Raw genomic sequence first — 12,980 nt, forward strand, 5'->3', positions numbered from 1 at the left:
TGATGCTCAGGGATTACTCCTGGCAGTGCTCAAAGTAGCGTATGGAATGCCAGGGATCCAACCCCAGTTGGCCTCATGCGGGGCAAATATCCTGCCAGCTGTACTATATAGCTCCAGCCCAATATCCGATGTTCTCAAGTATCTATTCCAGGATAACCATTTTGATTTCCTCTCCTCAATTCCGGAAGCCCTCAAAGGACTCAATCTTGTTTTGTCATGTGATGTATTTGCCCTAAAAGAAAAGTATACACATGGGCTCTTAAGTTCCAATGCCCTAAACTGTTGTTCCTTTCAGATTAGTAATAGTGGAATTAAACACAAAATACTACAAGTTCATTTGATAAAGCATATGAATGTTTATAATCCAATATTCAAAATAGCTGCACACATCTGTTTTCACTTGAATAAAAAAATCACATTGTGATAGATTTTATAACCTTAACTTAGAAATACATGAATATTAACATTTACTAATATATTTACATGTTTTATTTACACCAACAAATCTGATGAAAACAGCACGTTATTATTTTAACACAGCAGGTTTTGACCAGTCTTTAAAAAATGATCCAGGAATGTGTACTGCATTTAGGTGGAAAACATATTTCAACCCTTTCTGAGTTCCTTGAGGTTGCCTACTCAAAATATTTCAAAGCCTCAATTTAAGAAAACAAACACAACAAAACAAAAAACAAACAGGAGCAGTTAAATCTCATTTTAAAAGACTACAAATCTCCCTTTTAAAAAAATATGAAAATTCTAACGGGTTTTTAAGAGTATGTTTTTGCTTTTCAATCAAAATTACTTAATTGAACATTAAGCATCTAATAAAAGTTATAAATATTCTATGATTCTGTGACACTTCATGATTTGAAACATCTACAAATTGGTTTTTATATAACACCCTTATGAGGTAGGGCCAGTAGTAATCCAATTTTTAAAAGGAAGAAAATGAGATATGACTATTTACTAGTGAAAATGACGGAATTAAATCTCATTTTTTTAAAAATCACACATCATTAGCTTCAAATGACAACTGTGAGGAAAAATGTGTGATTTCAGTATAACTCAGAAAGCAGATAGAAGTATCTGGATTGGGTACTTATGGGGAGAAAATGAGGTTTATTGATTACTTGTGTGCAAATAAAAATTAACAGAGAACTGAAAACCCTTCAGCAATATTCCTGCATTTGACTCTTTCCTGAGGTCCAAACACTATATATAGTCTTATTCAAATATCTTTTAAAATTATGATGTGAATCATAATCCTGATGATAGACCAAGAGCTCTTTAACCAGTGGGTTTACTGCTCAAACTTTAATTAGATACTAATGTATTAGTATCTGCTCATTAGATAAATAAAGCATTAAAAAAATAAATTTAAAAAAAACTAAATGAGACCTCTTTTCAGGTTCTCTTCTGCACAAAGATGTTTCTGTAAACACTTTTAAACCAGTATTTTAAAATTCCAAATTATTCAAGTATCTCTTTAAAGATATGGCTTCATATACTAGTAAAAATTGAAGCAAATGTGTAAAAAGTAAAACCCCTACCTGTAATTCCATGGAAATCATTTACAAAAAAGGTATTTGCCTTTTTTAAGTCTTCTCAATACTGTTTATTGAGAACTGGAATTCCATCACATTACTATTACTTGCCTGGCAAATTTTGTAGATTTCTATTTGCTTATCTCCTTGTTTTTCCTGAATTCTCCCACCCCTTCCTTATCTCCGTCTAATCACTGCATCATTGTCACACCGTTACAAGCTGTGACATTTAAAAATGAAGGTAAAGGCATGGTAGTTTTTCTTTACCTAATTTCAAAACCAAATTAACTCCCCAAGAATCAGTTTTTTACATATTCTCCCAACCAGAAAAAGAAAAATTCAGCTGCTGCAATCTAAACACTCTAGCACAAGAGATCCAAAGAACTGCCAATCAATTACAAGCATAATTCAAGAGAGTTCTAAACTGTATTTATGTTAAACTGAATCATTTTAGTGATTCCAAGATGCTATTGTTCCCATTCAGTTTAAAGTTCTTGTAAGATGCAGGTTTATGTTGGGTATTCTTAGTAAACAGTTTCATTTTTTTCAAAAGGTTTTTTTTTGTTTAAATTCCACTAACACTCATGTTTATTATTTCAATTATTGTGCTTTCAATACAATGACAAAGCTGTACATCAGGATCCATGCTTCCAGTGTCTCTGGATCCATTTTTATAAGATAGATCTTTACAGATTCCAGGCCATCCACTTGGTTTCTCCTTCATTTGTTGAAGACCTAAAACAAAAGGAAAAAAAATCAGGTAATAAATCTGAAAGATTTTGGACTTTTTGAGATATTAAAATATCTGTTAAGGTGCCAGAGTGATAGTACAGTGGGTAGGGCATTTGCCTTGCATACAGCCAATCCAGGAATGATCCCTGGAGTCATATGGTTCCCTAAGCTCACCAGGAGTATTCCTGAGCACCTGAGCACTGTCAGTAGTGGCCCCAAAACCAAAAATAAAATAACTGTTAAAAATACATTGGGACAAGAGTGTTCATAAAATGTGTAATGTGCTTGCCTTGCATGTGGCCAATCTGGGTTTTATCCCTTGTACCCATATGGTACCCCAAGCCTGCCAGGAGTGATCCCTAAATATGGAATCAGGAGTAACCCCTGAGCAACGCTGGGTATGACTCCAAAACAAAACAAACCCAAAAATTACTACTTACGTGTAATAATTGGATCAATGTCTCTTGTCTGAGTGGCAACATCAGATGCACAGACTTGCCCTATTTGGATCAGCAAAGACATAATATCCTCATATAGTGGAGGGAATGCTCGACAAAAAGAAACTAAACTTGGTAGAGTTGGCATGAAAAAAGCATATCGCTTAGCCTGTGTTAAGACTGTTGAAAAGAAATGAAATACAATTTTTAACTTTGTAGATTAAGAATGCTGAAAAGAAATGAAGCACAATTTTTACCTTTAGAGATATCAGTTCAACATACATGACTTACAATATACTATGTGCTATGCTAAAGATGCTAAATTTTCTAAGACAAAGTCAGTTTCCACTATTTCAGGGAACTACAATCTAGTGGTCAGCTATCATCCAACAAATAAATTTTACTTTGCCCAAGCATTGTGGTATATGCACTCCATATATTTCTTCACTTAATTCTTGTAATCTTACAAATGACAAAAGTACAATCACAATAACTATATACGTACACTAAGAAAGACAAGAAATTTGTTCAAAGCAAAATAGGCAATGAGTGGTGAAATTGGGATTGAACTCTGGTAATTTAAATTCTTTACCACGACAATTAATAATTGTAACATGAAAAGAATATAATGGAAAGAGAAATGTATAGGGCATCTTGGGGACAATGAGAAAGAATACACTAAGAAACAGGCCATGACTTTGAAAGACTGAATTATAATTCATATTTTTTAGTTTATTTTATATCATATACTCAATAAACTTGAAGGTATTGTTAAATATTAGGTATGTTTTAGAACTTAGGAAACAATGACTATATTTATTGTATATATAATAATTTTTCTGGAGTTCTAAGTTTCGTGATTATAACTTGTTTTCTACTGATAATATTACATTCAGAAACCAGATCTGATTTTCATTTATAAAACGTGAAAAGCTTGTTTCTGTCTGATAATTTAGTTAGAGATATTTTTTGTTTGGGGTAACACCCAGGAGTGCTCAGAGGTTACTCCCACTTAGTGCTTGGAGATATGTAGTACCAGGGATCAAGCATGGCAATTCACATACTATGCTCTAATCCTCTGAAGTATCTCCCTGGACTAGTGCTCATTTACCAGAAATTTACATATAGTCACTCACAAACTGAAAGATAAAATTTGCTTATCTAATTATATCTCTTACAAATCATATTTGTAACAGGACATATTTCTAAGGAATACTTCAAATGACAGTATAAATTGAACATCTGTGTCATAGTGATACAGAAAACGTCACTAAATCCAGAAAAAAATACTATGTGCTAACTTATGATGGAAATTTTTGTTGATGTTGGTTGATTACACACCTGTTAGCAATGTTCCCATGACATTGACAGCTAAGCGAGCCACACTGAGGGATTTTGGTAATGCATACTGGATACACAAATGAGAAAGCAACTGGATAGCAAATATCTGCAATACAAAACCGAAATACACCAAGTTTCTGAAAAATCGCTCTTAAGTATTAAAAATTATCAAATCTTCTATAACTAGCATGAACTGGAGAGAAATAAACTATTTCCTAAATCTCTAAAAACACTCTTAGGGGGCTAAAGTGACAATACAAAAGGTAGGGCGTTTGCCTTGCATACAACCGACCGGGTTTCGATTCCCAGCATCCCATATGGTCCGTCCCCCAATCACCTCCAGGAGTTATTCCTGAGTACGGAGCCATGAGTAACCCCTGAGCATCGCTGGGTGTGATGCAATAAATAAATAAATAAATAAATAAATAAAAACACTCTTTACCTGCTTTTCAAGTTCTGGCTGTGCAATAAGTTCAGGTATGAAATCCAGACAGATGTGCATGGATGGGATACCTGCGACAGTCAGAGGCAGAAGTTCACATGGATAACCCTATTTCAACAAGAAAAGAGGGGAAATAATTAGAAATAAAATAATTATGTTAAATACATATGACAATACCAAGGAGGGTTGCACTTCTTTCTGTAAAAGTTTCTCAGAAGGTACTACATTTATACTGGCTTTTCACCTTTCTGATACATGAGAATAAATTATTTGAAAACATGAGTAGGCTGAAGTAAAATCGTAAGAGATCAGAGACAGTATAGCAGGTAAGGCTGCCTTGCACACAGCACACCTGGGTTAAATGCCCAGCAGTCAAATGATTCCCCTGGGCTCTGCCAGGTGTGCGCTTGAGCAGCGTCAGAAATAAGCTCTGAACACAGTCAGGGGAAAAAATGAAAATAAAATCTTAAATAATCTTGATTTTTTTTTCTCTATACTGCAAACGACCTTAGTTATTTTTGTGTGACCTTCAGTTTCTAAATGATCCCTATTAAATATGTTGGTATTCAGAACTGGATAAATAGTACAGCAAGCAGGGTATATGCCTTGCACACAGCTGACTTGGGTTCAATCCCCAGCACCCCTGAACACTGCAAGGTGTGGCCCAAAAACCAAATCAAATAAATAAATAGGTTGGTGTTCAAAATTCCCACAACACATAAAGTTCACTGATGGAGGGAAGGGGACATTGGTGTTGGAATACTATGCCTGAAATAGTAAGAACAGCTTTGTAAATCAGGGTATCTTAATTAAAAAAAGAAAAGTATTTTAAAATACAAAGTTCAACTATAAACATCATTCTTTGAGAACACAGACCTGAAAGTGAACAAGCTTAGCAATGTTGGGATCCGCAATGTACATTTGGTGCAAGAGGCAACAGATAAGACACTGAACTTCTCGAAGATTACAGAGCAAATTGTCTTCACCTTCCTCCATTCCCTTATTTGGTGTACTGGTAGTAATAACACTTTGAGCATTCTTTAACAAGCTATCAGAATTGGTACCCTTTGTCTTCTCTTCTTCAGTAGGTAAACAAATCTCTAAGAGAATCTGGACAGCAGCACTATCCTACAAGCAAATAAAATAGAGTGAATTGGTATTAAGTTTCCGAGAAGCTTGCTTAAAAACTCTATTTGTGGGCTGAAGGATAGATGAAAGGGCTGGAGCACATGCTTTGCATGTAGAAGACCCTGGTTCAATTCCTGGCACTGCACAGTCCCCTGCCCATCAAGCCAGGAGTACCCCAGGGTACTTCCAGGTGTGGTCAAAAATAAAGTCTAAAATAGAAAACAAACAAAAACTGTTATTTTGGGGGCTGGAGTGATAGTACAGCGGGTAGGGTGTTTGCCTTGCACGCAGCCGACGGGTTCGAGTCCCAGGATCCCATATGGTGCCCAAACACCGCTAGGAGTAATTCCTGAGTGCAAAGCCAGGAGTAACCCGTGCCTCAAAGGTGCAACCATAAAATAGCCAGCCTCCCCCCCCCAAAAAAAAAAAAAAAACTTTTATTCTGTTCTCAGAGAACCAGAAACGATACAAATAACTTCATTTAAAAAAAAAAAAGAGGTACTTCTGGTGCTAGAGAGATAGTACAGTACATAAGAGAGTGGATAGGCCGCTTGCCTTGTACATGGCAAACCTAAATTCTATTCCCAGCATCCCAGATGGTCCCCTGAGCACCACCAGGAGTAATTCCTGAGTGCAGAGCCAGAAGTAACCCGGGAGCATCACCAGATGTGGCCCAAAAACAAAATAAAGAGGTAGTCCCAAGAGCAAAGTGAGCAATCAAAAAGGTAGTGATTCTCACCTTTTAAAAGTCATAAATCCCTTTAACAATCTAAAGAAATTGGACTGGAGAGATAGTACAGCTGAAAAAGCACTTGGCTTGCACACAGCTATCCTGGTTTCTATCCCTGGCATCCCAAGGCCTGCCCCTGCCAGGAGTTATCCTGAGCAGAGAGCTGAGTAAGCCCTAGGCACAGCTATGTATAGCCTGTAACTCACAAGTTTTCAAACTTGGGTCGGAGAAATAGCACAGGAGGTAAAGCATTTGCTTTGCATGTAGTCAATCCCAGTTCAATCCCAGGTACCACATATGGTCCTGAGGAGTTATTTCTAAGCACAGAGCCATGAATAGTCCTTGAGCACTGCCAGGTGTGGCCCTAGCTCCCAAAAATAAATATTTGAAAAATATATAATAGGGGCTGGAGCAACAGCATAGCGGGTAGGGCATTTGCCTTGCACACAGCTGACCCGGGTTTGATTTCCAGCATCCCAGATGATCCCCTGAGCACCGCCAGGGGTGATTCCTGAGTGCAGAGCCAGGAGTAACCCAAAAAGAAAAAAATATATATATAAAATTTCAAGTAGTGAATCAGAAAAATAGCTTGAGGGTTAAAACACATTATTTTGCATGTGCCAACCCCTATCTGATCCCCAGAGTCATATGGTCTTTGAGCACTACCAGGTTCTGCCCTGGAGTACTGGAGGCTCCCAGGTACTGCTGGGCTAGCCTGAGTAATCCCCAACATCACAGGATGTGAAGAGCTCTCCATCCTATGGCCATCGATTGAATCGCTGGCCTGGTTGGCCAAGAATCACCGGAGGAACCCCAGGGCATCCTGAATACAGCTTGGGAGGCGATTCCCAACAATTTAAAATTGCCAAAGATAATCATCTCACATATGCATTATTAAAAATTAACTATGTTGTCAGTAAAATTCTATATTGTTAGAAAACTTCCCTAAATTAAAAAATTAGGGCCAGAGAGATACATAGTATAGTATATAGGGCACTTGTTTTATATGTGCACACTGAGGTTCAATCCCAGCAACCCAGATGATCCGCCTGAGTCCCCATGGAGTGACCTCTGAACACAAAGCCAGGTAAACCCTGAGAACTTCTGGTGTGGCTCAAAATAAAAAAACCTCAACTACCTTTGTTGTAATTAATTCCTGATGTTTTATTCTTTACACACACACACACACACACACACACACACACACACACACACACACACAACTTCTTATTCTGTTTGTCTCCACAATTTCACTGATTTTCCACCACTGGATTTTAAGAAACCAAGGGCTTATATTTTGTTAAATTAATAAATCATACTTAAAATGCCAAATTATGTCATAAAGATCAATCTAAGTTCCATAATAATGTCCATCTGATATTCAGGAGCAAAGATAACACCACTGAAATATATTTTATAATCAAAAAATGCACAATGTCACCTTTCTACAGAGAAAGCATAATGTACCATCTATTCAATCAATTATATAAACAGAGAAGCCTTTACCCTTTTTGACTAAATTTTACTTTATTACCTGTGCAGCCAGTAATGCATTTTTCAGTTCTTCTCTGGTAACTTCTGGGCCATCAGTTTGTCCAACTAAACCTATTGTATTATTCTGGGAAGGCCTATCTTGCTCTGCTGTTTCCTTCAAATGAGCACTAAGGTAAGCTTTGGATGCAAGAAGATATCCATTCAACATGTGTAGAGTGATATCCATTAGTGGGGGGCACCTAAAAACAGAAAGAAGATGAAAAAGAATATAAATTTATAAACTAGCCAGAATATGACCAATTTAAACAGTGATGAAAACTGAAAAAAAGCAACATTTTTCCACTGAAATATATCATTCTCAAAATAAGTTTTACATGGCTTCCTCTTTATAACTAAGATTATATGAATAGTATATTTGATCTGATGAAAAAAATACATAGAATATATGTAGAACATGTGTCCTCTTAATACCGGGGCTGGAGTGATAGCACAGCGGGTAGGGTGTTTGCCTTGCACGCAGCCGACCCAGGTTCGATTCCCAGTATCCCATACTGAGCACTGCCAGGGGTAATTCCTGAGTGCAGAGTCAGAAGTGACCCCTGTGCATCTCCGGATGTGACCAAAAAGCGGAAAAAAAAAAAAATATATATATATATATACTATTTTTTTGTTTTAGTGCCAGGTTGAACCATCTCATACATACATCTACCCCTGGACTATATCCCCAGCACAAAGATAATCATTTTTGCAGAAAACAGCATTACCAATAAATCTCTTAGGAGGAAGGAAAATTGCTCAATAGGCTGGAGCACATGCTTTGTGTGCTGTAACCTAGTTTCAATATCCAGCTCCACATGATCCTCTAAAGCACCTCCAGGAGCATGGCTTGGTGCAGCTCAAAAAATAAAAAAAATAAATAAATTTCTTAGATATGAGCCAATCAAAGAAGTTATCCTCAAAAAGAGATACTATATTATTGGCCAAGTGAAAGGAACCAGAAGAGAATATTTATTCTTTCTATTCCTATTTATTTTCAGCAGTACCAAGAATCAAACACAAGGCCTTCCAAATGCAAGACAAGTACGCTCCCACTAAGTCACATCCCCAGACCCTACTTCTGTTTATTTTTTAGAAGAGGCTGGCAAAAAAATTCTGCATTCCAAAAGTAGTTCATCTACTTGACCAAAAAGTTACTTACTAATCTGTAAGATGAATACTCATTTTTTCAAAGATTATAACAAATCAAACTTTTTTAACAGACAGGGCCAGAGTCAAAGTAAAGCACTGCCTTGCACAGGGCCGACCTGGATTTGATCTCTGGCACCCAAGCCTGCCAGGAGTGCAGAGCCGGAATAAGCCCTGAGCACCACTATGTGTGGCAAGGAAAAAAAAGAAAGACAGAAAAGAAAAGATTCCAATGTAAAAAAATAAGCACTATAGCACTATCGTCCCGTTGTTCAATTTGCTCGAATGGGTACCAGTAACGTCTCCACTGTAAGACTTGTTGTTACTGTTTTTGGCATATCAAATACACTGTGGGTAGCTTGCCAGGCTCTGCCATGCGGGCAGAATATTCTTGGTAGCTTGCCAGGCTCTCCCAGAGGGGCGGAGGACTCAAACCCGGGTCAACTGTGTGTAAGGCAAACATCCTACCCACTGTGCTATCGCTGCAGTCTGAAAAGGCCATGATCATATAGTGGTTAGTGCTCTGCATTGTAAAAAAAATAAACAAGGAAGAATCAGGGAAATAAAATAGCTCAAAAGGCCAAAGTGCATGCTTTGCATGCAGGAGGCCTAGGTTCAATCCCTAACGCTTCCAGACATTCCTGTGCATCAAGCACTGGCCCAGTAATTATCGCTGAACACTATTGGATGTGGCCCAAAACAAAACTAAAAAAGAGATAAATTAATAACCACTAGAATTTGAAATGTCAAGTCTTTAGAAAAACTCAGCACTGCCACTTGTATTACTGAGAGACCCAACATGTGTGCATAGGCAGGTAATACAGCTTTGTTTATAATGGAAACACTGGAAATATCTTAAATGTCCATAACATCAAGGGCTATTCAGAAATACTGAAATTTTCTATAGTAAGCACCAGATCGCCAGTTCAAATTCCCAGTGTCCCGCAGGCACTGAGCACAATCCTGAGAGATTTACTGTCTGGGATCCCTGGTGCTGAGAGTGATTTTCAATTGCAGCACTGCCAGGTATATATATGTGCCACAGTAAAAAAATGTGTGAGCACCATGGCTAGAAAGTGCAACCCCTAACAAGCACATGTGAGCACTTCAACAAACTTAGGAAAGCACTATTATCATAATGCGCATGAGCACCCAACTGAAGGGTGGGTGGGGGGGTGAGGAGGAGCCGTAAGAACTAGAGGATTACAACCCTTAGCAAACACTGAGGTTTTTGCAAGTACCACAACCCGACAGTGACCACCAATCAAAAATGCTAGCATCAGAGCCAGGAATGTATTCAACCCCTGCTCATCACAAAATCAACAATAACGAAGGGAAGGTGGGGAATATAAGTTTAAGTAATTAAATAAGTCAAATCTCAAACTCCAATCTAGATACTCTAATCTAGTTTAAGGAGCACAGACTATTAATCTTTATGATACGAAATACTTTGCAGCGGTTAAAGCAAATGAGACAGAACTGGGCATTCTAATGAAGAATATGCTGAGAACAGTGTTATTTCTTCTTTGTGTGTGCTGCTGCTGCCGCTCCTAGCTAAGGAGAGAGGAAGCAGCAGAGTGAGCACACGGTGTTGAAGATCTAATTCGGGGCTTCCCAAATGTAAGATGTGTACTCTAGCCACAGCCGCAATCAGAATATTAAGATTTTCAAAAAGTATAAACTAATACCTATAATATGATATTTTTTAAAACAATCCAAAAGCTAAAAGACTAGTACAGGGGTTAAGGTGGCTCGCCTTGTTGTCAACTTCGATTAAATCACCTGCACCTCATGGTTCCCTGAGGACCTCTGGGATTGAATCCCTAACACAGACTTTGGAGTAAGCCCCCAGAACCTCAAGATGTGGAACAAAAATAGACCCTGAACATAAGAAAAAAAAAAAAGTAAAACCACACAAAGTTGTAAATATTTATATCTATAAAGTTGTAGCTACACTGAAAATAAAACTATATACAGTACTATGAAAACAAAGTTTGTACTGGAGATAGAACTTAGTCTGTTAAGAAAGGTCTAAGGGGAATTTTACTACAGCAGTGGCAAAATATGCTAGAGAACAAGACTCTCCACTAAACTTAGTTTCCTTGTATTTTTACTTATATATTATGAAAACTTTGATATATACATAAAAGGAATACTTTTAATAAGCCCAGGAATACAGAAGTTCAACAGTTATATAAATGTACGGTCAGTCTCAATTCTCCTATAGCCTACTCACTATCCCTTCAAGAAAACTGGGTGAGTACAAAACATCCTACTTATTTCTTGATGTGTTCATCTTTTTTTGTTTTTTGATTTGTTTTGGGGTCACACCCAGCAGTGCTCAGGAGTTACTACTGAGTCTGTGCTTAGGAATTAACTCCTGGTGAGTTTGGGGGAGCATAAGTGATGCCAGGCCTGGACCTGGGTGAGTCACGCACAAGGCAAGCACCCTACCTGTTGCACTACTGGTACATTTTCTGAACTTTTAACAGGATTCATTTACTATGCCATTCACCTGCACATGAAAATATCATTGACTTTTTCATGTATTTGCCTTATTTCCCTCATGAGAGTAATAATCACTTTTAAAGGCAGGGACATCAGTTTTTTGGGTTTTTTTTTTTTTTTTCTTTTTGGGTCATACCCGGCAATGCACAGGGGTCACTCCTGGCTCATACACTCAGGAATTACCCCTGGCAGTGCTCAGGGGACCATATGGGATGCTGAGATTCGAACCGGGTTGGCCGTGTGCAAGGCAAACGCCCTACCCGCTGTGCTATCACTCCAGCCCCAGAGACGTCAGTTTATACATCTTTGATATTATTCAGCATAGCAACTAGAGATGCAAACATTAAAGATGTGAATTAATTCTGTCTCTGAAGGTGGTGACTTCTCAGTAAGTAATCAAAATTCAGCAAATGGAAAGAACTATAGACAAATGTGGCAAACATCACAACTGAGGGTGTCGAAAAAAAGTCTGTTTCAGGGGAATCCTGCTTATCGTGACACCAATTTGGAAGCCTTCTTGCACTTTTCCCTCTTCCTTTCCCATTGCTAAAATAAAATCTTTTCTGAATTAGAAAAAAAAAATTCAGTTTTTACGGAGCTGGAATGATAATACAGCAGGTAAGATGCTTTCATTGCAAGCAACCAATCATATATTGTCCCCTGAGCATAGAGCTGGGAATAAATCCTGAGAATAGTTGTGGGCAAAATGCTCCCTCACCAAAAAATCAGTTTTAGTATATTGTGGTTCATAATTAACTAGTTTTACGTCTTTTCAATAATGTCAACAAAAAGAGTATTACTTTTTATCAATCTTGACATAGAGAATAGTCACTACTAGTGGTTGCCAAAACCAATAGTAACATTTCCTTAAGGCTAGGTTTCATTTTGTTTTGTTTTAAATTTATTTTTATTGATTAAAGCTCTGTGATTTACAATACTGTAATTGGTGGTTTCCCAAGCACATCATTCCAACACCACAACACATCCAGCGGTGCTCTGGGCTTACTCCTGACTCTGCACTCAGGAATCTCTCCTGACAGGATCAAATGGAGCTTGCCAAAACCTCTGTACTTACCTTTCTATACCAAAGCAAGGTTTTATTAATCTCACATTATGTATTAAAATGAATACAGTTAATGAGTATCAAACTACTTAAAAAAATTCAGATCATATTGGCAATAAATTTAAACAGAATTTCTTAAGTGAAGGAGACAGCTCAGCAGTAAAGCACTTGCCTTGCAAGTGTGAGATACTGGGTTCAATCCCCAGCAGAACCACAACAACAAAAAATCAATTTCGGGGCTGGAGCGATAGCACAGCGGGTAGGGTGTTTGCCTTGCACGCGGCCGACCCGGGTTCGAATCCCAGCATCCCATATGGTCCCCTGAGCACCGCCAGGAGTAATTCCTGAGTGTAGAACCAGGAGTAACCCCTGT

At 37.9% G+C, this 12,980-nt stretch overlaps 1 protein-coding gene across 2 annotated transcripts in view; it reads right to left on the bottom strand.

Moving 5' to 3' along the window:
* Positions 1–338: 338 nt before the first annotated feature.
* Positions 339–12,980, bottom strand: part of INTS2 (integrator complex subunit 2) — a 57,796-nt gene continuing 45,154 nt past the window's right edge. For both annotated transcript variants that reach the window (XM_055132932.1, XM_055132931.1), the window contains exons 20-25: positions 7,892–8,090; positions 5,376–5,627; positions 4,500–4,607; positions 4,058–4,163; positions 2,720–2,896; positions 339–2,282 (exon numbers count right to left, since the gene is read on the bottom strand). In XM_055132932.1, coding sequence (XP_054988907.1) covers positions 2,113–2,282; positions 2,720–2,896; positions 4,058–4,163; positions 4,500–4,607; positions 5,376–5,627; positions 7,892–8,090 — 1,012 coding nt within the window. In that variant the 3' untranslated portion in view covers positions 339–2,112. The remainder of the gene's footprint in view (positions 2,283–2,719; positions 2,897–4,057; positions 4,164–4,499; positions 4,608–5,375; positions 5,628–7,891; positions 8,091–12,980) is intronic.

Source organism: Sorex araneus, chromosome 3 (assembly GCF_027595985.1).
Source record: "Sorex araneus isolate mSorAra2 chromosome 3, mSorAra2.pri, whole genome shotgun sequence".
Taxonomy (NCBI): Eukaryota; Metazoa; Chordata; class Mammalia; order Eulipotyphla; family Soricidae; genus Sorex; species Sorex araneus.